We start from the raw sequence: 24,908 nt of genomic DNA, 5'->3' as shown, positions 1-24,908 counted from the left end.
CCAGAGAAGGGCAAAGGAAAAAATGTTTATTATAAGAGAACATTTAATTTTTTTAATCCTAATTTTTCACTTTCAAATTTTATTTCACGAAGGAACAGTAATTTGCATTAAGGGAAAAAGGATAATGGTGATATTAGAAGCAGATCTTTCCACTTGCTAATTTCTCTAATAAGAAAATTATCAACCTGTACATAAATAATCTAGATGTACAAAGGAAAATAACTATACAGAACTTCCCTATTCCTTGACAGCTGCACAGGGTTCAGCCTATGACCCATGGTCATAGGTTCTTAAGTGCAGGTTTATCATGGAGCACTATGGAGACATTTTTTGGGGGGAAAAGCAAGGTGTTTTTTTAGTTTTCCCTCATCTCCACCTTTTAATTTCTAGAAAGGAATTTTGGTTGTCTTTTGTTTGTAATTTTTGCAAACCACCAAATACATGAATATATTGCGAGGGAGTGGTTAAAAACACACGTCAATCTTATTTATTTTATTTTATCTTATTTTTTATTTTTTTCAGGTGGGGAAAGTTACAAGATATTTATCAAATGTTTGCAAGTATGACGGTTACCTGAGGGTGGGTGCAAAGGTTGTTCAGTTATTGGTTAATTTGATAGAAGCAAGAGTAAGCACAAGTTGATCATATTTGAAGCTCCACGCTTAGAAAAAAATAGTGCTTCCATAATTATAGCTTTGTGAATGTCCCCATCGGTCAAAAATAGTGAAGTCAAATGTATTCTGATTTTATTTAAGCACACTCATTATAAAGAATAGAGAATCCAGTGGGCTAATAGCCTCCCTTAACCATTACCAACTGGTTAATCAATCAGTTTGAAAATTGTTTTGCTTAATAGTGAAACTAGAGAGAAGGCCAAACAAATTTCTAGCAGAAATTTCTAGCAATTTTCCTAAATTGAGCATCCTCATAACAACAAATCAATTTGGCATGTTAGAAATTAATGAATAGTCTGTCCATCAGACATTAGAATTCAAGCAGAACTACATGAGGTATCTGTAAGTGATTGGGTCAATAATGAAAACTGTTCATCAATTAGTAATGCTGCTACAAAAGAAAGTAATACTCTATAGGACTTTTTTCTTTTTTGGAATTGGGTTCTGGATTATGAGTTTGGGATACAAACAATATGGATTTGTTTGGAGTGAATTGCAACATGTCATTTTAGATCACATTTTCTTTTCTGTGAACTGGTGTTGGACAAAAAGTCTTCCAGAAAAAAAGTAAGAATGGAATGGAATAGAATAGAATAGAATAGAATAGAATAGAATAGAATAGAATAGAATAGAATAGAATGAACTGGAAGGGACTTTTGAGGTCTTCTAGGGCAGCCCCCTGATCAAGTAGGAGAACCTATACCATTTAAGATAAGTGACTGTCTAGACTTTTCTTTAAAACATCCAGTGTCGGAGAGCCCACGGTTTCTGGAGGCAAGAAACAAGAAAAAGTTTCCCTTGGTTCTCTTTTTGTTAACTATTTCACTAATTTGCTTTTAATTGTGAAGTTTTAAGATAAATTGACAGGCATGGCTTTCTTGAGAGTTACTTCATGCTCTCCTGAATTTAAAAGATTAAAAAATAGATATAATCCAAGAGCCTGTGTAGGGGGGGGAAAAGTGGGCATTCCCTTGCCTTTCTTTGATTCTATGTCTCTGCCAACATGTTACTTGATTGCATTTGGTCCTATTTGCTGAGCCATCCTGGTTCTCAATTTCTTATCTCAGTATATGATTTGTCTTCCTCATCATCCTCTCTCATATAATATAGTTCCAGCTGTTTTTGTGTGTGGCCCCCTCCCCTGCTTCATGGGTCTTTTCTCTAGTGCATGACTTCTAATACCTACCATTACTTCAAAATTTTCTTTCCTTCTTCTTGCTGACTCCGTCTTTTTCTTTTTAGCTGCCTAGGCATTTTGGCCTGTAATTTAAATTGTGTACAAGTATCACATCTCAGTTATCCTGTCTTCTTAATGATACAGTTCACTAACTTCTTGGATCCAGCTTAAAGTTTTAATTTCACAAAAATTGCTATCTCATGCCTTAAACTCCTTAAAGAAGACTGGCTTGAGTCTTGAATCCCATGAAGCCTTTTAATTCTCTTAGTACTTAGATTATTAATGAGCTTTAAAAATAACCACATATAGAAGAGGTTTAATTGTATTATAAATCACTAGCTGTAGCAATCTTTGGATTATATTTCTATGTGCCTGTTGTACTGTTGCTTTTACATTTTTTTTGGGTTGGACTATTCTGGTTAGAACAATTATCTTTAGTGTAATATTTATGTATCTGAAGCAGAGGTGGTATTCAGCAGGTTCTGACCAGTTCGGGAGAACCAGTAGTGGAAATTTTGAGTAGTTCAGGGAACTGGCAAATACCCCCTCTGACTGGCCCCACCCCCATCTATTCTCTGCCTCCCGAGTCCCAGCTGATCGTCTGGGTCTTCTTTTGTTGCCCTGCACAGGAGAACGGAGCTGGAAAGCAGGTTAGTGGGGTGGGGAGGGAATGGAGATTTACAGTAACCTTCCCCTGCCACGCCCACCAAGCGACGCGCACCAAGCAATGCCACACCCACCAAGCAATGGCCACAGAGCCGATAGTAAAAAAATTTAATCCACCATTGATCTGAAGGCTAAAATCACATAAAAAGTTCTGCATACTAGAGAGCAATTCCTATCTAATTTTTGAGTAGAAAAACAGCTCTAAGTCAGGGCAGCAGTATCAGTTATACTTGGATGAAGTACAGTAAAATCTGAGAAAGTTACAATTGTTTCCTTATTAGTGATTTGTAGCCTGTTGTATCATTTATCAGTGGGCCAGTATAACAATAATGAAAAGGTGCTTTATCTTGTCACAAAGATGATGATTTACAGAAGACTATAAAATAAAAAGAAAATGACTACAAAATCACAGTTTAAATAGCTAAGAGGAAAAAAGCAAACACAATACTTCGTTAAAACTTCCAAGATAAAATATTGTGCTGGTTTATTTTTGATACTTTATCTAGTAAAGCATGAGTGTGTGCTATGTCAAACACACAAACCATTTGCCTGTTCTGGAGTTAGTTCTTTTCTAAAAGTTTTCCCCCGTTCAGGGGAAATTAGCAAATGGTACACATCCATTTACCCCTTTTCTCCTCACAGGTTTCCATCTCAGTGGATGAACATGAGCATCAGCCAGCAGTTCAAAAACAAGAGTCTATTCAAGGGTGAGTTTGCTCTAAGATTAATTCACTTGGCTGTCACAGCAGTAAAGAGGATTGGATTTCAGCTCACATTAACCAAGAGTCAATATAATAACACTGGAGACTCCTAAGTGGGGGAAAGATAGCTTAGAATATTATGCCCCAGCTTGGTGAACAATTACATTCTTTATTGATAAGTGAAGAACTGAGAGGACTGTGAATATATCCAGAAACAGAAGATGACTTGAAAAGGTAACAGTTCTCAAAGAATGTGAGAAGAAAGATGAAATGTTTAGGTATTTCTTTTAATCAAATGAAATGTTAAAAAAAAACGTGTGGAATCTCTTTACTGAAATAGTTTAGATTAAGCATTTTTAAGAGTGTGTGTCTTTAACAATTCATTAAACACTCTTTAAGTTATCAAAAATGTTCTTTGCTGCATCATTCAGTTTCAATACTTGGCCATTTCTCTGGCAAAATTTCCTACTGTACAGTAGGCCCACATTGTTTTCTACATACTATTTCAGCAGAACATAACAGCAATGGGCAAAACTGAAGCTACAACGTCACATTTGTAAAGATCCATATATAGCTATGCCTTCCCTGTCCTATGTAGATATGTACAATCTACCCTCATGTCCAGTTTCCTTAGTTAGAGCACAGCACAGAAATATAACAAACTGCCATTGAAAAAAGCTCTAAATCTCTTGTTCCCTAAGTTGGAATGTAATGGGAGAGTGGGAGGATGTGCGGATATGCCCAAATTTGTTTTAGTGAAATTGTATGGCTGTGGTTTTAGCCTTGGCATCACTCTCATGGTCCTCACTCCCTCTATCCCAAGGTTAAAAACGGTGACCTATACCTTATTAATTAATTATTGCAATGAGAAATTTGTGACTAAGAGTAACATAGATTAAGGTCGATATGTTTCAACCCAGTTTTAACTTAAATCGCATTTTCTTTAAAGTTGTAAGCATAAAGTATCCCCAAAAGAATGTTTTAGGTTAATCTGAGAGCAGTTACACTTTTCTGCAGAATAGGATCAGTGCCTGGCAAGAACATTCCCTGTGTGTGTTCAGAAAGCTGCCATCATTGAAGTAGAAGGAAAAAATCTTTGTCAATTATCCCTTAAGCAATATCATTTCCTTTCCCATTGTGTCATTGAAAATTTTCCACAGGTAGAAGTTGCCCTTCCCTGCATGAACAGAATTTCCTAGGTCCAAGTTGCTGAGTTTAGGATGTTTTATAATAGAAATAAAGAAGCAATTTGGCAGTTTTTCAAGCATAATAATTTATACTATTTCCTTGTCAAAAGCATTTTAGTCCAGTAGATATACGTGTTCAGCATGAGCAGTGATGGACATTTTAAAATCATTTTTAAGTTACTGAACAAGTAGTGCCTGCCTTAGTCTAAATTTTGTTTTTTCTGTATTTATTGTTTTGGCTCTGATTTAAGCTATTGGTATATTGAAATTTTTGTTTTATATTTATTAATGTTTAGAAAGTTTAGGAGGTAAGGATATGCCTGTCTTTCTTTTGTTTAGCTTGGTACAGGACCTTCCAAAGGAAGGTGTGACTGGCTGTGACCTTCCATGTGGAAATGGCAAACAAGACAAGAGCAAACAGAGAAGGACCTCCTGTGCCCGGCCAGAGAAGGGAACCAAATTTCAACTCACTGTACTGCAGGTTTGTATATTTTTAAACTGGAAGCTTTTAAATAGGGATATACAACAAAATTGCTGGCTAGGTTTCCTGCCTTCTCTGACTTTATTTATTTATTTATTTTGACAAAGAAGTTACCAAAGTTAGCATGCTGTAAAGCAAGGCATCATCAAGTAGCATCACTTTTCTTGAGAAAAATGCCACTGGCCTTCACATAGCTCTTACAGGAATACTTCATAAATATTTAAAAAAAAAAACAGTGAGCAACTGCACTCCAGTACCTTGCTTGGAATGTGCTTAGAATAGAAGTCAAAGGTAACTTTGGAGAAGTAGAAAGTAAGCTTATCTGATAAGTAATTGATTTATGACTGGCCATTTTATGGGGCCAATTTATATGTAGGCAAAATCCTTCTATAATCATCATTTTCTGACAGTGCTCAAGATACACTTTTCAAAATTACAAATAATTCACTAGCCCCAAAATACTTGCATGATCCTGGAGAACAGGATGTAGAAGAGAAACAAGATTACATAAGAGCGTATCTTCAGATCTTGTGACAACATCAATAAAGAGATTGTTTACCTTAGCTTAAGTGCTAATGTTTTTACAATTTTGGTTACTGCTTGCAGTTAAAACAGTGATTTAATGTTACCATGCATTCAAGAAAATGGGTTCTATATATCTGTGTATTAAACAGTGACCAATTTTAATTGACTCACAATTGGCTGAGTTTGTACATTCCACTAAGGCATAAGTCATATTTTGTAAACTACAGTGCTTGGGTTCACCCATAGCTAAGCAAAAACAAGACAAACCACATTAATTCTTATTGCAGGTGGAGAATTATTTTCTCTGTTTCTATTAAGAACCAGTACTTTGGCTCTTCTAATTCATAGGCAATATTTCAGATATGTGTGAATGTTTATATTGCAGGATGCAGAAAGAACAAAACCAGCTAGTTGCCCTCTATTGACCCAATGTTTCCATCATTAGAAGATGAAGCAGTCTCATATGATTCCTAATTCTTTGGTTAATGATACAGTATGCGACCTGTAACACATGCATTGAAAGAGCTGACCATCCAGTCAGAGCTGAAGAAGCTTCTTGGATGAGAAGCAAAACGTTTTCAAAGAAAAACCAAAAAATGTCCAGTTGCCTCTTGAAAAAAAGCACCTTTGGGACATGCATTTAAATAAAAATTATTGACAAGGTTGAGCCTTGCCATAGTAAAGACAATTATAATAGTGCTTTGTTGTTGAACTGCTCAGGTGATTTTATGGAATTGGTAGCAAAGTATAACTTACGTTAGATGTTAAAGGTAGAAAAAAAAGATGTATTCTGCATCTGTCTAATAGCACAATGTCTCTTTTATTGCTGTTCAATCAGGTATCAACATCTGGAGACAATACTGTTGAGTGCCAACTTGAAACGCATAACAACAAGATGGTTACATTTAAATTCGATGTTGATGGAGATGCTCCAGAGGATATAGCTGATTACATGGCAAGTTACATATGCCTTGCTTCAAAGTAGATAATTTCTTACTAATGGCATTCGAACTTTTAAAAATTATTTAGATGCTATATAGTTCAAATGCAAGTACTCTGCTTCCTCAATATTCCTCAAGTTATATAGAACTTCCTAAAGCCAAATTTTAGTTTTGCAGCTCATATGCCTACATTTTATTTATTTGAGAATTAATTTTGATACTGGTTTTGGGGCAAGACTATAAAAATGAAGAGGATTGGGGGCTGTTAGAGAAATGTCTGAGTATAAAGGATAGAAATATATGGCTGCACTTTACTTTTGGAAACATCACATTTGGAATTTCTGAAAGCTATTAGCTTTCTTTAGACTGGTAATATAATTAATATTTTAGTCCTAAATATTTTATTAATTGTTAAAATTATTTATCACTCATCCTGCCATGGGGCTATTCTGGGGGAGGAGGAGCTTACAATAGTGAAAATGAGATTTTTTAAAAAATTAAACAAAAATAGCAAAGTAATTAAATAATAAAACAAGGAAACTACAATAAAATGAATTTTAAAAAAGAGGGAGACCAGGAAGCGTGGAGGGGGGGGACTATGAGCGCAGTTAATTAGTCTGGCATCAACCTCTATTTCAAGTACTCCCCCATTGGGTCTCCAAGCCAGACAGCAAAGCCAGATCTTCAGGTCCTTGGCAGAAGGAGAGTGGAGGCAAACCTCACCCCATGGGGATGGGCAAGATGTTCCCCCTCAGCGCTACAGCAGAGGAAGCCTTTCTCCTGGATCCTGCTAGTTGAAGTTCCGTGTGACCTACTGGCATGAATACCTGGGAGTATATTACCTGGGGGTGAGGGACAGGAGGAGAAGAGAAACATTAGAAAAACATTTCAGAGAGTGCTCTGTGTTTAAATTAGCATTTTGAAAGCATATGCATTTCATATTTGAAAGCTAACTTTGCATCATGAACCTTATTCTTTTTATTAGAAACTATTTCATCACATGGGATGTACTTTCAGGTGACCATTCATAGAATTATAATCCTTCACATTATACTATAGAAGAATTATTCCAAACGTACTCATCATCTGTAAGGAAATAGTACAGGGGGGAGGTATTGCTTCGAAATAAGTATGTTCTATGATCGATCGATTAATGGGCTCATTTGAAATTTTGAGAACACTTACCAGATATTCACAAAATTGGCAACATTGTTGGGCAAGGCTAATCACAAACCATGCATTCATCAGGAGACAAATAGATATTGCTGCTTACCATAATTCCAGCCCCCCAGATAGTGCCCAAAGATGTTTGTAAAAATAAAAAATGATGTCAGATATTAGTATTTTGCTTTGTAAGAAAAAAGTAAAAAATAAAATTCAGATGGATATGAAGCCAGACAATATTAATATTTCAAAAACTGAGGTATTTCCATTAGTACAAATTATAATAGAAGAACTGGGCACTGGCATCGTATGAGAAGAGTTGGCATTTCATAAAGGAACAGAAATTAGCATTATTGGGAAATAAAGCTTCAGTAAATTTTTTTATAATACTTTTTTCAAGGTTAATGTTTTGTAATAACTCTGAATATTTGGAATGTGAATATTTATGGGTGAGATCTAATTTTCTACAGCATGTTGGAATAGGTGATAGCCAGAAATTGAACAGCAAAATAAGGTTTGTATCCATATCTTCTATCCTGTTTCTCCCACCCCTCTTCCCTTTCCCATTTACTAGGTTGAAGATAATTTTGTTTTGGAAAATGAGAAGGATAAATTTGTTGATGAACTGAGAGCTATTGTCTGCCAGGCTCAAGACATCATTTCTAGTCTTCCTATTGAAGAACGAGCTGCTGGCATGGAATCATCTGCTGATCCGAATAACTGTCAAGTAAGTTTAGCTTTTTTTAGTAATGCCAGTTTTCTGGAAAGATGTGTACTTATATTGGGAAACTCCCCTTTTATATTTATCTATTCATTTTTAATTCAGACAGGATCTTCTGAACAAGTTCAGATAAATCCAGCATCTACTCAAAGTGGCAGTAAGTAACTATTTTAAAACATTTAATCCTGCAGGACCCAAAGCAACACTCTGAAACACACAAGACTAAAACCATCCTTATTTAAAAATAGATCTATGGAACATAGTGGATTTTTGACAAAGGTCTATTTTCAGCTCTTTTCCCTTTTGTCCTTTCAATCCCTTTATGATAGTTTACCTTTGATTCTCTGGACTGCTGCAAAGAGTCAGTTGCTGACTCTGCAGCAGTCCTGTTGATTTTAGTGGAATATTCTAAACATGTTAATGACATTATTATAGGCTGAAGAATGGTAAATAACAAGCTCCTAATGAGTGTTGCTAAATTAGGATTATTTATGAAGTTGGCTTGGTGGATCTTTTAAGAAAATTTAGAAATAATAGAAGCCTGTTTGGTAAAAGCTATGCCTCATAGATACATAAGTTGTATTCACTACCAACTCCTTAAGATTATCCCTGCATTGAAAAAAGGGACTTACGACCATTTTTCACACTTACAACCATTGCAGCATTCCCATGATCATGTGACCAAAACTTAGATGCTTGGCAACTGGCTCATATTTATGACAGTTGCAGTGTCCCCAGGGTCATGTGATCTCCTTTTGCAATCTTTTGACAAGCAAAGTCAATGGGGAAGCCAGATTCACTTAACCACTTGTTACTAACTTAAGAACTGCAATGATTCACTTAACAACCATGGCAAGAAAAGTTATAAAATGGGGCAAAACTCACTTAACAAATTAGCAACAGAAATTTTAGCCTCACTTGTGGTCGTAAGTTGAGGACTACCTATATTAAGTAGTGAAAATGTATGCCAAGGCAGCAAAAGGCATTGAGCACTACATATGCATTAAGGATAAAAATGGATGGTAGGGCAAAGTTAATCTTGAAAGCTAGCAGCAGTACTTTGATGAAATCTCTGATGTCAGATTTCCACACTTGCAAATCCCTGCTGGCTCGTCTAATATTGGCCCAGGCCTGCACAGGACTATGCATCTCAAGAGGTTATCAAAGCTATCAACGGCATGAATTTTAAGTATGTAACCATGATGTAACCAAATGGGTCATAATGCCAGCATTATGCCAACACCAGCAGCTGAATAAGATGCACCACCGGCCTTTTGACAACTTTCCTGCAAAAGTTGGCATGCACTTTGGCATTATTGCCATTGCTGATAACTCACATCATGCAATACCTGTATCGTAGTTTCTCCTACCTAGGCCTTGCTCCAGGATAATGATGTCCTGCTTGCAGCTACTACAGGGAGCTGTGTCCAAATATGGAATGATCATTTTAGCCAATTTAGTTTGCATTTTAATATCCAAAAGAAAGCAAGGAAGGAAAATTGGGAGGGAGGGAGGAAGGATTCTAATATTCCTTGCCAGTTTCCCCCAAGGAAACTTAATGGAGAAGCCAACAGGAAGTCCAAAGTCACTCATGATCCCACTGCTTTTTTGCCTACCCTGCTCATTCTGGTTGTCTCTTTAACAAAATATCTCTGAAACGAGGACCCAATGGGTTATGGGTTGTCTAGTGTGAACTATTTATTGTGATCCTTTATATGATACAAAATCAATCGGTTTCAAACATGGTTGGTTTCCTAATTTTGTTTCAATAGTTGCATTAGCAGAACAATTGCAGTTTTATTATTGTTCTCAAACTAAGCATCTGGTTTTTTGATTTTGTAATTTCACATAATTCTAACATGCATGTTTTTAGGTCCCCAGGGGACCGGAATGCTTATGATTCTGGCCATAATGCAGAGTTCCATAATTCAAACATCATCGTAGTTTGTCCCAACCCGGTTTTCTGTAGATCTATTTGGCAATATCTACAGTTCTTTTGGGTTGAGCTGGCCAATAAAACTGCTAAATAAGTATTAGAATACAACTTGCAGAATTTCCAACTATTGTGCTGACTGGCAATTTTGGGAGTTAGAATTTGGGAGTTAGGTTGGGGAAGGCTGAGTTGAGTGATAATTAGTTGTGTTTATAAAGCAGAAGTCTTTCTTATGTAAAGACAATTGTAAAACATGGAGTTTTCAAAAGCAAATTATGATTGTTACTTGGTATGTTTGGTGGAGCTTGACACAGCTCTTTGGATCCTAATGCTGCAATCTGTAGTGTGAGTAAAAGTTATGGATCTTTTTCTGGGTTGAGTGATTAATGATACAATCAATGTAAATTTTGATAAAATAGAAATATGTCATACAAGTCAGATATGTATCAGAAAGCCTTCTCCTGAGAAAAAAATCAAACTCTGGATTAAAAGGAAATCTGTTGAATTCACTAATAATCTGATTATTTTATTGATTATATTTTAGATATCTTTTTTCCTTTGTTTTGAGCTTTGTTCCATGGAAATTAAACTCATGGTTACTTTCTGATACTTCAGCAGTGCTTTTGATTTGTTTCAGTTGCAATTAAATAATAGTGCAAATGAATAAAATTAATTAATACAGAATGGTTCTATTGAAGCAGGATCAATATGTCATGTACCAATACATTTAATAAAGACAAGCAAAGGACAGGTGTGTCACATCAAGCAAATTTCATAGATGTGTATGCAATTTATGATAAATATGGTGGAAATATGGCCTGAGAAACATTGTTTTTACTAATGAACATCTTTGAACTTAGGTTTTGGGATAGGGTGGTATCTGTAGAATTTTATCCAATATTCTTCTAGATATTCACAACCTTTGATCTCATTGTTGTATTGTTTTCTTACAGTTAATGTTGTAAATCACCCAGAATGAGTTTCTTATGAAGTTAGATGGTCTTTAAATTGAATTAATTAATACATGAAAAATGAATAAACAAATGTGTATGTATTGTCAGCCAGAAGAAGGATAATTTTGAATAATCGATTTGTACAGAAAGGAAAGAGGAAAGAAAGGCTTTTATGTTTCATTAGTGGCTTCTAAAGGAACACTACTTTCATTTTAAAAAATGCATCTAAATAATGTTTTAAAAAAACACGAAGGAAGAAAGTCCACCCTTCACACAGCATTAGACTTAGTGTTTACTCTGATGTCGACACTTTAGTGTTCCCTTATGTCTATTAATCCTAATGCTAATCTTAATCCCAATATTAAGGATTATCACCTAACAGGCATCCTAATTAGTTGGATTACAGTGATCCAGGCTTGAAGGGGAGAAATTATTTGAAGTGTACTACATCAATCTACACATTGGACATTTTAACTTCTTAAAACACAACTGGAACAGCAATCATGAAAATCCAGGAAAAATAAAACTCTTTCCATGTGGTGCTATCCACAAGTGTGACAGCACCCATACATATTACTAATCAGCTTTCCCCCTTCAAATCCAGATTTCTGGATAGCCCTCCTGATAATTTTACTTCTAAGATTCCTTTTTTTTGCAACAGCAGTGCTGTTTTTGTAATTATCTAAACAATGAAGTGATCTCCCCTGCTTGCTCTCTTTCTCTCTCTCTCTCTCTCTCTCTCTCTCTCCTTTTAGGCGATGCTGCTCCCCAGTCATCCCCTGTTGGCCGCTGGAGGTTTTGCATCAACCAAACAATAAAGAACAGAGAAACCCAGAACACTGTTGAAGGATGTCAGACAACAGGTGAATACATGTTTTAGGAGGAGCGGAGGAATGGCAGATTTTTCTTTTCGCATAATATAATACCTGGATGATTTTGGAACTGGGCTTTGCTTAAATAAGAGTGGCTCAGAATTCAAAGTATTAGGTGAATGGTGGTGAAGAACAGCAGACTATTTGAGAATCTCTTCCTTTTCACTATTACTGCATTTACCTGAAAGGAAGGCAATCTGAATTTGAAACCATGTTCCATCCCTCAGAAAATTAAGCAAACTTACAAAAAGCCTTATTTGCCCTGTGATCACATTTCCATTTTGAAAGCAAATTATTTGGGGGGGGGGGAATAGTAATAAAGTATTTTCCTATGAAGATACTATGAATATCTTCATAGGAAAGTATTTTATTACTTTAGGGATAACCAATCCAGTTAATGGCAGTTGTTTGATCTTTGAGAAGATCCTAGCCTCTTAACACTGTGCTAAAGTGATTAAGTTCATATTTTGTGGAAATGTTTTTCATTTTTCTGAAGTTTTATAGAAATTTTACACTTTTTACCGTTCTTCTCAGTCACTGTTAAAAAAAAAACATAATTTGCTTATTTGTTTGTTGCCTTATTGGTTCATGCACAATAATTATGTTGACAGAGTTAACTTTGCCATTTTTTACTGTATTTTTTTTCTTAGATTAGTATGGTGATGGATAGTCATAAAGAAGCACAAACTATATAAAATCAGTTTTAATACCTGCAGCAAATCTTCATGTTCTAATAGAGAGCACAGCATAATCAGTGTCACCCATATTCAGTTCAATACTGAATTTCTGTTATATCACCCCTGATGAAGAAAATTCGTGATTTAATTGGCATTAGGGTTGGGCAAGAAATAAATATATCACTGACCTATAATAATTATCATTTTATATATTTAATAAAACAATGAACTTTCCATCTTAATACAATGATTTCTTTGGAAATAAATAAAAGAAACCCTTTATTTGCCCAGACATTAAATGTTACTGTTCATAAGATCTTGTTTTCTTCCCCTCCCCACCAGCCCATCCTTTTAGTTTTTACTTTGCTGTTTTTTATTATTTTGATCAAAACATCTTAATGAGACACAGCTTAAAAATAGATAAACATTTTAAAAGAAAAAAAAATCACCTCAATTGAGGTGATGATATCACCTCAATCCGAGTTTTTGTTATTTCAATATTTCTCTCTGGGCTCTTTCTGTGATATCTTTTTGCCCAGCCTTTCCCAATCTTGGTGCCCTTAAATATGTTGGGACTGCAATGCCATGAGCTATGCTAGCTGAGAATACTGGGAATCTTGGTTTTCAACATATCTCCAGGATTCCAATTCTGATGAGGATCTTCTGTTTCAGATTCATAAGGTTTAATTTCCTAAGCAAGTCTGAAAATAGTGGCATCTGAATTTTTTAAACCATCTCTCGCTTGGTCATAATAATATTTAACTTTTACTGTGAAATGTTACATTTTAGAAGAAGAAGCAGTAGTAACCAACATTGTGATTGGCTTTTAAAGCTTTATTAATAATATGCTTTTTTCTGGAGTTTTATTTGTTAGCCTCAATTGTTCATCTGTTTTGTTGCAGATTGTATAAAGGAAAGTACAAAAGAAGAGAGACCCAAAGATTGTTCACAACCTGTGGACAATCTTAGTAACCAACATAAGCCTAGTCCTTCTTTCAGTTCAGAGGATTTGACAAGTGACAGTGTGATATCTGAACCTCAAATTTTGGAACCTGAACATTCAGCTCTTTCTCATGAAGCAGAAGGCAGCACGGATAAATTACCATCTGCCTCTACAAGTGACAATACTGATGTTACTACTTACGATTCAGAGGCTTGGCTGGACCCTTTGCCAGCAGAGACTCAGTCTAATGGAGCTCCCCTATCTTCATATGTATCTCATCCAGCATCTGTTGTGAATGAGTTGAATTTGTTCACAGAAGCCTTTGAATCCACACCAATGATCACTGAGGAAGCAGAACATGTAATAAATGCTGAGCAAACAGCTGCTTCGGTGCATACTCCGAGTCAGGAAGGAATTTCCTCCACATCCATTCTAGAATCAGACAGTGAGGGGCCCCCTAAGATAGATTTTGTTGACAGCAACATCAAAACTCTGGATGAAAAGCTGCGGACACTTCTGTATCAGGAGCACAGCTTGTCAGGCACTTCTCCTGAGAGCCAAAAAGACACACAGAGCGCAGTGGAGTCTCCATTTTCCTCATCTGCTGAAGATACTTTTCCCTGCCCGGGACATGAAACACAGGACACTAATTCCCCCCAAGAGACTGATCCCCAAGCTGCACTCATTCCACCTGGAAGTCATCCTGATAGCTTGCCAGTGATGAGGCAAGAGGCCATTACCTCTGTTCCCAGGGATTTCTGCAGACATGTGAGTATTGATAGGGTTGGTGGGGGCTGAAAATTGTTTGCCCACTAAAGAAATACAGAATATTGCTGAATGCCTGTATAAATTCATCTCCTTCATTGATCCTGGCAAATGAAAGGTAAGCATTGATTCCACACAGATGGTTCCAACATGTTTTTCCCCTATTCATCAATTTAGTAATGTGGTTTTTAAATGGGAAGAGAAATCTGTGTGGAAAATCAGGAAATCATAGGGACCAGAGATCTGACTATATGTAAAATTAATCAGGAAACTGGTTTAATGAATGAATTAAATGGTGTTTTAAAATTGGTTTTAAAATTTTAAAATTGGCATTCCTCTTTTTTCCACTTAAACTATTAAGATTTTCAGGAATTGGACATTCAGATTTGTTTAGAGATGGGTTGATGTAACATTAAGTAAGGAGGTGATCTTTAATGCATCTGAGGCTCAAGTGGTATGTGAAGCATCCTCATCCTGCTATTCAGATACTGTTTCTTTTCTACCTGCTTCCCTGCTCCCCTTATTTTGTTCAGGAGATGTCCTTGGAGACTTCATTTCCTGAGAATCCTGTGGCTTGTCCTGCTTCAGAATCAAGTGGTGGAGCTGTGAACCTTCATGCAGGAGGTGGATATTTTGGCCTAAGCTTTACTTGCCCTAGTCTCAAAAACCCTATTAGCAAGAAATCCTGGACTCGCAAATTAAAAAGCTGGGCATACAGGCTACGGCAGACCAGCTTTTTCAAGAGATCAAAAGTCCGGCAAGGTAGTGTGCTTACAGTCAGGGATCTAGACTAGGTAACATCTGTTTTGATTTCTTTAAGTATGTTTCTCTTTCCTCCTCCTCCTCCTCTTCCTCTTCTTCTTTTTTTTTAAATTTGGGCATTTCTTGCAAACCCATATATCCCTGTGTAACATTTCATCCGTCACCACTTTGTTTTCTGGTTTGATTAACCAGTTTTTTCATTCCACATAGAAGCGTAGGTCTTGGGATATTTAAAAAAAAAAGCCTACATGTATAGTAGACTCTTATTTTATAATGTAGTACTGTTTGTTAGTGTTCACATGGTCACAGATTTACCTGACCTGTTTTGTTTTTCCTTTGTGTTTGTCCCCCCCATCTGCTCCCCCTTTTTTTTAAAAAAAATCACAACAGAGGAGATGACTGCTGATGTTGCTTCTGACTGGATTTCTCTTTCTGAGCAAGCAACCAGAGATAATAAAATATCTGGTCATTCTAAATCTGGAGCTGGATCATTCCAGCGAGGCAGATTTCAGGTAACTATAATTTCATTCATTCGTTCATACTCAAATATGTCCCATCCAACAATAATTTATATTTGGGGATCAAAAATAATTTTTTGTTGGGGATCAAAAATATTTTATTGTTGATATATTGAATAAAAGGATGTATGTTGTGCAACAATCCTTGTTGGCTTTTCAGCAAGTGCATAGCTGTAATAATTACTTGAGGTATTGAGTTAGGTCCCCAACTGGTTAACCTTCTAATGTGTTGACTTCAATTATCATATTTGATGATTCTGAGAAATGAAAACCATACACTTGGAAATTGCTAAAGTTGGGAAGCACTATTCTAGGTGGCATATATTTCAAGTCATTATCTTTCACTTGGGCAAAAAGTAGAATAACTGAAGCTCAGGGTTTTGGTTATAGCTTTATTGAACCAATGATAACTGGTTTGTAATTTTTAGATGTATTAATTATGAGAAGCAGATGAGTATCATTTAATGCAGGGGTCACCAAACTTTTGGACCTCAGGGACCACCAAACTCATAATTTAAATCCCAGGGACCACTAAAACCGGTTCTGTGGTCATGGCCTAATTTGTGGGGGTGACTTGGTGGTCATGTGACTGGCTGGGCATGGCTTGTATGTAAATATTATAAATATTTATATAAATATTGATATTTTTTTTAGCTTAGTCTGTCACATAAAATTTGCTAGCAAGCAAACTCACAAAATTAACTCACAACACACCATGTATGTAAATATTGAATATTTTTATAAAAAAAAGAGCAACTTTTACCCAAAATCAGGCAAAGCAGGCAGATTGAATTGCTCACAGAATCATTCAGTGATCTATCTATCTGCCATCGGCTAGCTCAGTCACTCAAATTTGCTTGCTGTGAGTCTGCACTGAATAATAGAAACTTCAGTCCTAAGGGAGGTTCGGCTGTGCTTAAAAGCAGAGCCAAAGATCTAAAGACTAGCTAGAAAGCAAGAAATCCAACCATTTCCTGCTTTCTAGTTAATTTAAATCTCCAGGCACAGCAGAACAGATGATGGTTGGAAAAGGGAAAAATAGCAATTTAGCAGGCAAGTTTGCCAGGTAAGGAGTGAGTGGGCAGGGAGGGTTCCCGCGGGCCATGTGGGTGGCGCAGCCTTGTGTTTCTGTGCAGCCTGGATTAATTGCTTTGGGGGAGTGCTGTGGGGGTGAGATTTCTCTGCGGCCCACCAAAATTTTCTCATGGCCCACCAGTGGGCCGCGGCCCACTGATAGGCGACCACTGATTTAATGCCTGTGTCGTTGCTAGCTCTGCTGTATTACTACAGAATTTGACAAGTGGTATTTGGTTCAGGTTTACATAGTAACACAGATTTGTATCTGTAAGCTGCAACGTTGCATATGAAATGTTGATTCAAATTTGGAGAGGTTTATTTATAAAACTGATGATTCTTGAAACAATTGTTTCAAACTCAAAACAGGGCACTTCAAATTGAAATTCAGGGTTGTCTGAGAAAAATGTAGATTGTTTCTGTGCTACGAATCCATTATGACACAACTGAGTAAAATAAAAACAAAGTGAACCTCCAAAAAACATAATCTGACTTGGTTTTAGGTACAACCCAGGCAAAGTAATCAATCTTTTCTAATAAACATGGATTTAGCACCTGTTTTATTGAAGCTTGTTTCTTGCACTTCATTATTCATATTTTGTGTATTTCTACCTCCCTCCCTGCTTCCTCCACCCATTTTCTCTCACTGCTTCTCATTTGCCATTTTGAAGAAAATTTCCTAGCTTGGTAATTAAACTTAGAAAAAGATCCCATTGCATCCAAGGGAGATTCCCCCCCGCCCTAATTGCTGCAGCTAGATGATTCTCATCAGTGTCACAGGATGCAGGAATATTTAAATTATCTCCCCCCACCCCGCCATGAATTGCATCTAATTGGGTTTAGGAAAAGAACAGCAGTTATCTTCATTTAAAAAAAAAAAGGGCTTGCAGAAGAAGAAAGTGGGTCAAGAAGATGAAGCTGTAGTTCATTTTTGAATCTACTGCAGAGTGGAACTATCCTATTTTTGGTACTGCCCATCAGAAAATGGGAAGTCTCAAGTAGAGGGAAGAAATTTTGGGAATAATACATTTATGCCTTAGGATAGATTGTCTTTTTTAATTTAGAACATGCTTATCGAGTTGTCGCCAAAGACAGCAATGCTGGCATGTCTGGCAGTGTAGATATGATTCCATAACAACAGGATGAAATGACACTCTTATATGTTACAGCAGAATCTATCTATCTATCTATCTATCTATCTATCTATCTATCTATCTATCTATCTATCTATCTATCTATCTATCTATCTATCTATCTATCTATCTATCATATCTGTATAATAATCCTATTATATAGCATCCTATTATATATGATTCTGTATAGGAATTTATATTATGTCAGGCCAACTATATCTCTGTCTTGTATGGCACTTAATAACCCATGATGCGTCTTTTGCCTCTTTAGCAGAGATTTTTCACAGTGTAAATACCCAGTACTGATTATTTTTTACTTGGAGATGATAGGAATGTAAGCTAGACTTTTGGCACATCTACTTCTCAACTGTAACTCCTTCCCAACCAGTGCCAATAATTTGTTCTAAATCATCTGCAATGGACTTTGGAAGGCAAATGACAAAAATAAGATAATGCAATCACACCATAAGCTCTGCTCCTCTTGTACGTGTACTGTGATGCTGGATGTATGTATAAAAGGGCCACGCTTGCACTGCTTTGATCATTTGCCTTTCCACATTGTGATACTATTTATATCATTTTATCAAAAGCATTGGATTCTGTGGATACCTGTGTACGATGCTAAGAAAATAGAAGTCTGTTCTTTTGGTTCCAAATTATAAATAATGCCAAGATTAATGAAATCTCACTCTGTTTAACCAGTAAAAAATTCTTTTGTGTGCAGATTTTACACCTGAAAACTGTTTTATGTGAGTTAATGAGTCAACTTCTAATTATTGAAATCTGATAGGAAAAAAGGGATTAGTGATTGTATCTTACTCTACCTCAATCTATTTCAGAAAATAGGGTCCTAGTTTCTCCAAGTCTTTGTCAATTGGCTTTGCAGACAAAGAAAAATTTGACTTTGAAACTGGTCCTTAGTTTTAATGCAATACACTTTAATGATATCTTCCAGGGAATGAGTGTGTGTTGTGTGTGTGTGCATGTGTGTGTGATTCATGCAAATTTCTGCCTGCAAATGGATTTTGTGTAGAAATAAACATTGCTTGAACGAACTCCAGTTTATATTACAACTTGTTTATTTACTTATAGCAAAATAGTTAAGTCGGATAATGTTTACTTATTTCTTCAATTTATATGGCTGGCCATTTCAAATACATGGCTCTGGATGGCTAACAATGAATAAAAATAAGATTAAAAAACATTATAACAGAGTAATAGATCCATATATGGACATATCAACACAGCAGCAAAGATAAAAAGCCAAACAATAGCATTTAACAGAGCCATGATATGGACTCAAATACAAAATCAGAGCCCCAAGCTTGGTTACAAAGTCAGGTCTTCAAGGCCTCACAAAAGCCAATAGGGTCAGGGCAAGTCTGGTCTCCATGGGAATGATGGTCAGGAGGGTAGGTGCCACAGAAGAAAAGACTTTCTGAGCCCCGCCAGGTAACATTTCCTAATAGATGGGACCCAGGGCTTGCCTCTCCTACCAGATCTAACAGGATAGATAGATCCTGGAAAAGAGGAGAGAGTTCTGTAAGTAACTCAGCCCAATATCTAGCTATATAGATAACTACCAGAAGCGTGAATTGAATTGAATTTGGAAGCATAATGATAACCAATGCAGTCTGCAAAACAGAGGTGTCACATGCATGAAATGAAAGGCAGCTATCGCTACTTGTGCTGCTGTATTCGGTACCACTTGAAGCTTCTTCAAGGACAGCCCCGTGTAATAATGCACAGTCCCATTGGGAAGTGACCAAGGCATGAATTATTATAAGCAGAACCTCCCAGTCCAGAAATGGATGTAATTGGTGTACAGAATATAATTGTGGAAAAGCCTTTCCATTTATGCCTGCCTGTTCTTAGAGCAGGAGCCAGGAATCCCAGAGAATTCCTAAATTGTTCACAGATTCCATCTGAAGGTTTGCAATCTCATTCAGAACTAAAAATGGGAGGCCCTCAGAACCAGTGGTTCCTAAAACCTAGAGCCATTTGGTCTTCCTAGAGTTGAGTTGAAGCCTCTTGTTCCTCATCTATACCCATAAACCACTGAGAATATTAATGGCATCACTCAGATAAGCCAGGGTGGAAATATAAAGCTGGGTTGCATTTGATCCCTCAGCCTGAACTTTTGGATTACCCTCTATGTAGATTTTTAGGAGAGGAGAGAGAATTGAGCCCTGCAGCACCTTACAAAAGGGGCCACAGGCCGTATCTCTCCCCTCACCCCTCAATAGCACTGGAACCAACCCTGAAGGAAAAAGGAGAGCCAGCATCACTGTCCTGCCCACTTTCAACCTGCTGAAGCTGGTCCAGAAGGATACTGTGATGGATGGTATCAAAAGCTGAGAGGTTCAAGAAGAGATTTTTTTCTGCCTAATATTTTAGTAAGGGGCCTATTAAATATAGAATTGTCGTCTTTTAAAATTTAGAAATTTATGACATGTTTTGTAACTTCTTTATGCTGCTTACTCCTCCTTCCCCCCGTTATTTTTGGAATAAAACTTTGTTAAATCTTCATCAAAATTTCCTGGATAAATTAGCCCTATACTACTAATCAATTTTAACCATGAACTTAATCATGGTTAAGTGAAGATGTAATGCTGCATCGTAGTTAGCTCCAACAAGAAAATAAAGAAGGAAGAAAAATGATGGCTATACAAGTAGTCCTTAATTTACCACCATTCATTTAACGACTGTGCGAAGTTACGATGATGCTGAAAAAAGTGGCTGACAGATGGCCCTTGCACTTATGACTGTGGAGCTGGTCACATGATCAAATTTTGGGTGCTTGGCAACTGGCATGTATTTATGACAGTTGCAGCATCCTAGAGTCAGAGGCAAAGTCAATTGAAGGGAGCTAGATTTGCTTAATTGAGGCATGGCACAAAAGGTTGTAAAATCAGGTGTAACTCAACAACCACATTGCTTAGTGACCGAAGTTCCAGTCCCAATTGTGATTGTAAGTCGAGGACCACTAATAAATATGCTGGAGCAGATTTATGTCTCCATTGTGCCTTATGTTCTTGCAACTGAAATTATTTGAAATTCAAGAAAGCTATGCAAATAAATACTTTATTTCTTCCTGCTGTCCAATGTATTTGTCAATTGAGTACTTATACCCAGATTATATTACTCAGGTGTAATCCCTTTTTTATCATCCACAAAGTAAATCAGGAGACTTCTATAATGCTTTGTGTAGAGTTAAACACTGGACCATTAATTTGTTTTGGCAACTGGGGAAATCATCTATTTGAAAGTCTTTCTGGAAAATTACAGAACTGGCTTAGATATTTCATATATAATTCTAATGAACAGAAAGTCCTCAATTTACAACCACAGTTGGGACCAGAATTTTTGTTGCTAAGGGTAGTACTTGACTTTTTTATTTCCCATTTCCTGTTTTTCATTTTTTGCAATCATTTTCTGTGCAACTCTTTCTGTTCTTTGCTGCAGTGGCATTTTACTGTCATCAGTATCTCTTTGAGGACAAATGGCATTCAGATGTGTATTACATGGTCTTTGGGCTCTAAATTGCTCTAAGTAATTTTTTTCTCTTCCTCCTCCCTCCTTCCTCAGTCTATTGCAGAAAACAATTGCTTCTTCATTACATAGTACAGATAGTTTATCTGCAGTTTGAAGGCTTTTGGGGGCAGGCTTTATAGAATATATTGATGAATTAAATGCATTTTATAAAGGAATATATAAAAGATTATAGTGTAATGTTTTTAAAAATTATTACACTCTGTAGCTTTTTCTTCTTTGTGGTCTAATCCTCATACATATTTTTTTTTTAAAACAAGTTTTATTTTCAAGACAAACAATACATAGATACACATAAAACAAAACATAAAAGCATAAAAAATCTCTTATCTGAAAGTTGATTAGTCCCGGGTTAAAACTCTTGGTACAGACACAAATTCAAATTCATATTCATTTTACATACCATTTCATATCTTATTAACATTTTCAGTTTTCTATATGTCTTCTCCTCTCCTTTAAATTTTCTCAATTTTATTTTATTTTATTTATCTCCTCTCAATTCATATCATAATATTTATTATTCTTTGTCTGTTCTATTCCAGCCAGCCCTTTATTTTCCTTATTTAAAAAAAAGAAAAAACTTCTCCTTTACACTATATGGGAGCATGATGCCTTTATCTCTTTCCCCTACATTTATAATACTTAATATAAAACACATGACATATATTGGGATTCTGTCTGGTACATTCTAAAATTATACTATATTATCAAAAATAATACAAATCTATTCATTAGTATTAATATTCATTCATATCTTAAACATTTAAACCATTACTTTTCAATTAAATCACATACTTTTATGGGAGCCCTATTTTCCATAGTTATATATTATATCCCTCATCATATATTATAGCTCATTATTTCATTAAAAAGTACCTCCTTCTTCTACTTCAATTCTCATTTCACAAGAAATTTCGCTAGTATACCATATTCTAATCATTAATATTAACAATCATTTATATCTTAAACATTTTATCCATTTCAATTAAATATCATGCCTTTGTGGGAACACTTATGCTATTTCCCCCCCCCCCCCTCCCCACATCACAATCTTAAATCATGTTTCGTTACAGTACTCCCTTTTCTTAACCAAAAATTTCACTAATTTATGTTAAATATTTTATCACATTTTAGGTTACATATTGTTTCTAATTTTCTATGTTTACTTCTAAATACAAGTATAAAAATGCAGTCTTATGTACCTTTCTAGAATCCCTTTAACCATAAAGCTTATCCATTATCTCTAAAAAAAATTGCTTCTTAACATCTTGCTCCCCACCATTAGGACTTCTCATCCCTTCCTTTCTTTCTTGTTTCTTCTTCTCCTTATCCTCTTTAACCCCTTGTCTCTCCACCTCCCTTTTATTCTGCTTTCCCCCTTTCTGTTGTTTCTTAACATAATGTCCCCTTTTCACCTTATTCTTCTCTTTTTGGGCTATTTTTCCAGATCTTAAAGACCTTTTTCTCTTGCTTTTTCTCTTCTCCAGTCAAAGTAATTTGTTCATCAAAGATGGCTTCTCCTTCTTCTTTATCCCCATCATCCTCATTCTGCTTCACATAAATATAAACCGCCATTTCCAAGTATTGAAAAATAGTGTCAAGACCATCTTCCCCTCCTTGTTTTTCTCTTTCAAATTTTTGATTTATAAGTTCCAATTCATCCATAGATGATGCCATTGTGTAGAGAAAAAGTTTTTCCAAACAACCACCCAGATGATTTAATCAGAAGTAATTTCCAAAGGTTCCAAAGTCACCAAACAATCCAAACAGACTATTTCTTTTAGATATCTTCTTCTTCTTCACTTTCTCTTTCTGGGGTTAAAGTAATCACAAATCCTTTTCAAATATATTTTTTGGAAGTTTTTAAACTCTTTGTAATTCTAGGCAATCTTCTCCTTATTTTCAAATTTTGCTCTAATTCTTTTTTTCACTCTCCCTTCCCACTCACAGCCAAAAAGTTTTGTTTTTTTTCCGCTGTCACTTTAGGAAGGAGAGTAGAACAAAGAAAAAACTTTCCCCTTTAGAATATTCGCAGCTTAAAAACTCTCACAGGGAACAATATATACTTAGCAGCCTTCAAGATTCCAGGTCATTTTCTCCCGTCTTGTCCCGGTTAGAATCAACTTTCACTTTTCTTTCAGCTTCCTCCCTCCTGCACCTGCTTGTCCGGCTGCAACTTTCTTCGTGGCGGCCATTGCTGACCGCCGTTCCTCCGCCTCGGGAAAAGGGGGTTTAGCCGGCTGGGGAGGGGGTTTGCGACACCCCCAAACCTCTTGCCGGATCCCCCCTGTCTTCAGCTGCCTCTACGGGGCAGCTATATCCCCCAGATCCAAATGGATCGGGGGAACCTTGACAGTGAACGCAGCAGGGATCGTGTGGTCGCGAATTCCTGCCGCCGCCGAAAGGTTGCAAACCGGAAGCTAATACTCCTACATATTTTACAGGGTCATGTAACATGGTTTTTTTTTCCTTTTCTTTCTTTCTTTTTCTTGAATCGCTTTTTGGTTATAGAATCAAATGTGGTTTATATAATTGTAGTTCCAGTCTGTGCTAACATAGTCCATCACACTGCTTTTCCATTTTTTGAATGGAATATATTTCTTCTCTTGTTCAAACTGTCAGATGCATTCATCAGCTTCTTATGAAAATATATTTAATGTCTTGATGAACAATAAATGTTGAATATAGTATGTTTGTAATCTTTTACTTAAATTTTTTAACTTTGATTTACATTATTTTCAATATATGGCTATTCATTTAATATCTGTCTCTTTGAACTTTCTACTCATTCTTAGTTCCTTTTAATTCCACCTACCAAGGGACAGATGATTAAATAACATAAGACAAGTAACTCTTTAAATATGCATAATGAAATGAATATGTTATTTATGCCCCGTGACTCTCAAATCTTTTTCAATAGTGTAGCTCATTTTAAGCTTCATTTTTGTAAAACTCTACTGAATTAAACCTTCCTCTCTTCTCTATCCCCCACCCCCTCAGGTCATCACAGTTCCACAACAGTTGTCCTCAGGTATTTCAGAAAGTGAACTCTCTGAGATGTCTCCTTCCTTGGAGCTTGGAACAGAAGAAGGCTGTCTCACAGGAACAGAAATGGCTATCTTTCCCAGTGCCATGGGGGAAACAGATGCATGTTGCACCACCTCTGAACAACCAGAAGTGGAGGAGACCTCTGCAACTGCAAGCAGCATGCAGTCCTGCTCAGAGCCATGGTCTAAAGGTGATGTGATCCAGAAGCAGCCTAGCTCTGACAGTGAACTTTCTGCACCCATGGGTGGTGGCAGCCTAGAAGGCTGGGAGTCAAACCAGCAGTCTCAAGAGGAAAGGGGCGGCACCTACCCAAAGAGGCGTAGCTCTCTCTTTTATTCAGCATCTTCTCCAATGAGCAGTGATGATGAATCTGAAATTGAAGATGAGGACCTGAAATTGGAGCTACAGCGTTTGCGGGAAAAGTAAGGGCACTAAGATTGA

The 24,908-nt window shown here is 36.4% G+C and overlaps 1 protein-coding gene across 2 annotated transcripts in view; it reads left to right on the top strand.

Moving 5' to 3' along the window:
• WNK3 (WNK lysine deficient protein kinase 3) overlaps nt 1–24,908 on the top strand; it is a 103,960-nt gene that overhangs the window by 68,314 nt on the left and 10,738 nt on the right. Inside the window, exons 12-21 of one of the 2 annotated variants that reach the window (XM_087956769.1) lie at nt 3,160–3,224; nt 4,745–4,886; nt 6,250–6,366; nt 8,091–8,243; nt 8,343–8,394; nt 11,879–11,986; nt 13,575–14,383; nt 14,914–15,004; nt 15,533–15,654; nt 24,420–24,889. In XM_087956769.1, the coding sequence (XP_087812895.1) occupies nt 3,160–3,224; nt 4,745–4,886; nt 6,250–6,366; nt 8,091–8,243; nt 8,343–8,394; nt 11,879–11,986; nt 13,575–14,383; nt 14,914–15,004; nt 15,533–15,654; nt 24,420–24,889 (2,129 nt within the window). Of the gene's footprint in view, nt 1–3,159; nt 3,225–4,744; nt 4,887–6,249; nt 6,367–8,090; nt 8,244–8,342; nt 8,395–11,878; nt 11,987–13,574; nt 14,384–14,913; nt 15,143–15,532; nt 15,655–24,419; nt 24,890–24,908 lie in introns of both variants that reach the window. The other variant, XM_026676280.2, reaches the window with a different exon arrangement.

This window comes from Notechis scutatus, chromosome 2 (genome assembly GCF_049901735.1).
Source record: "Notechis scutatus isolate UNSWTSFEM ecotype Mainland chromosome 2, rNotScu1.2, whole genome shotgun sequence".
Classification (NCBI taxonomy): domain Eukaryota; kingdom Metazoa; phylum Chordata; class Lepidosauria; order Squamata; family Elapidae; genus Notechis; species Notechis scutatus.
This window is presented reverse-complemented; position numbering and strand designations above follow the sequence as displayed.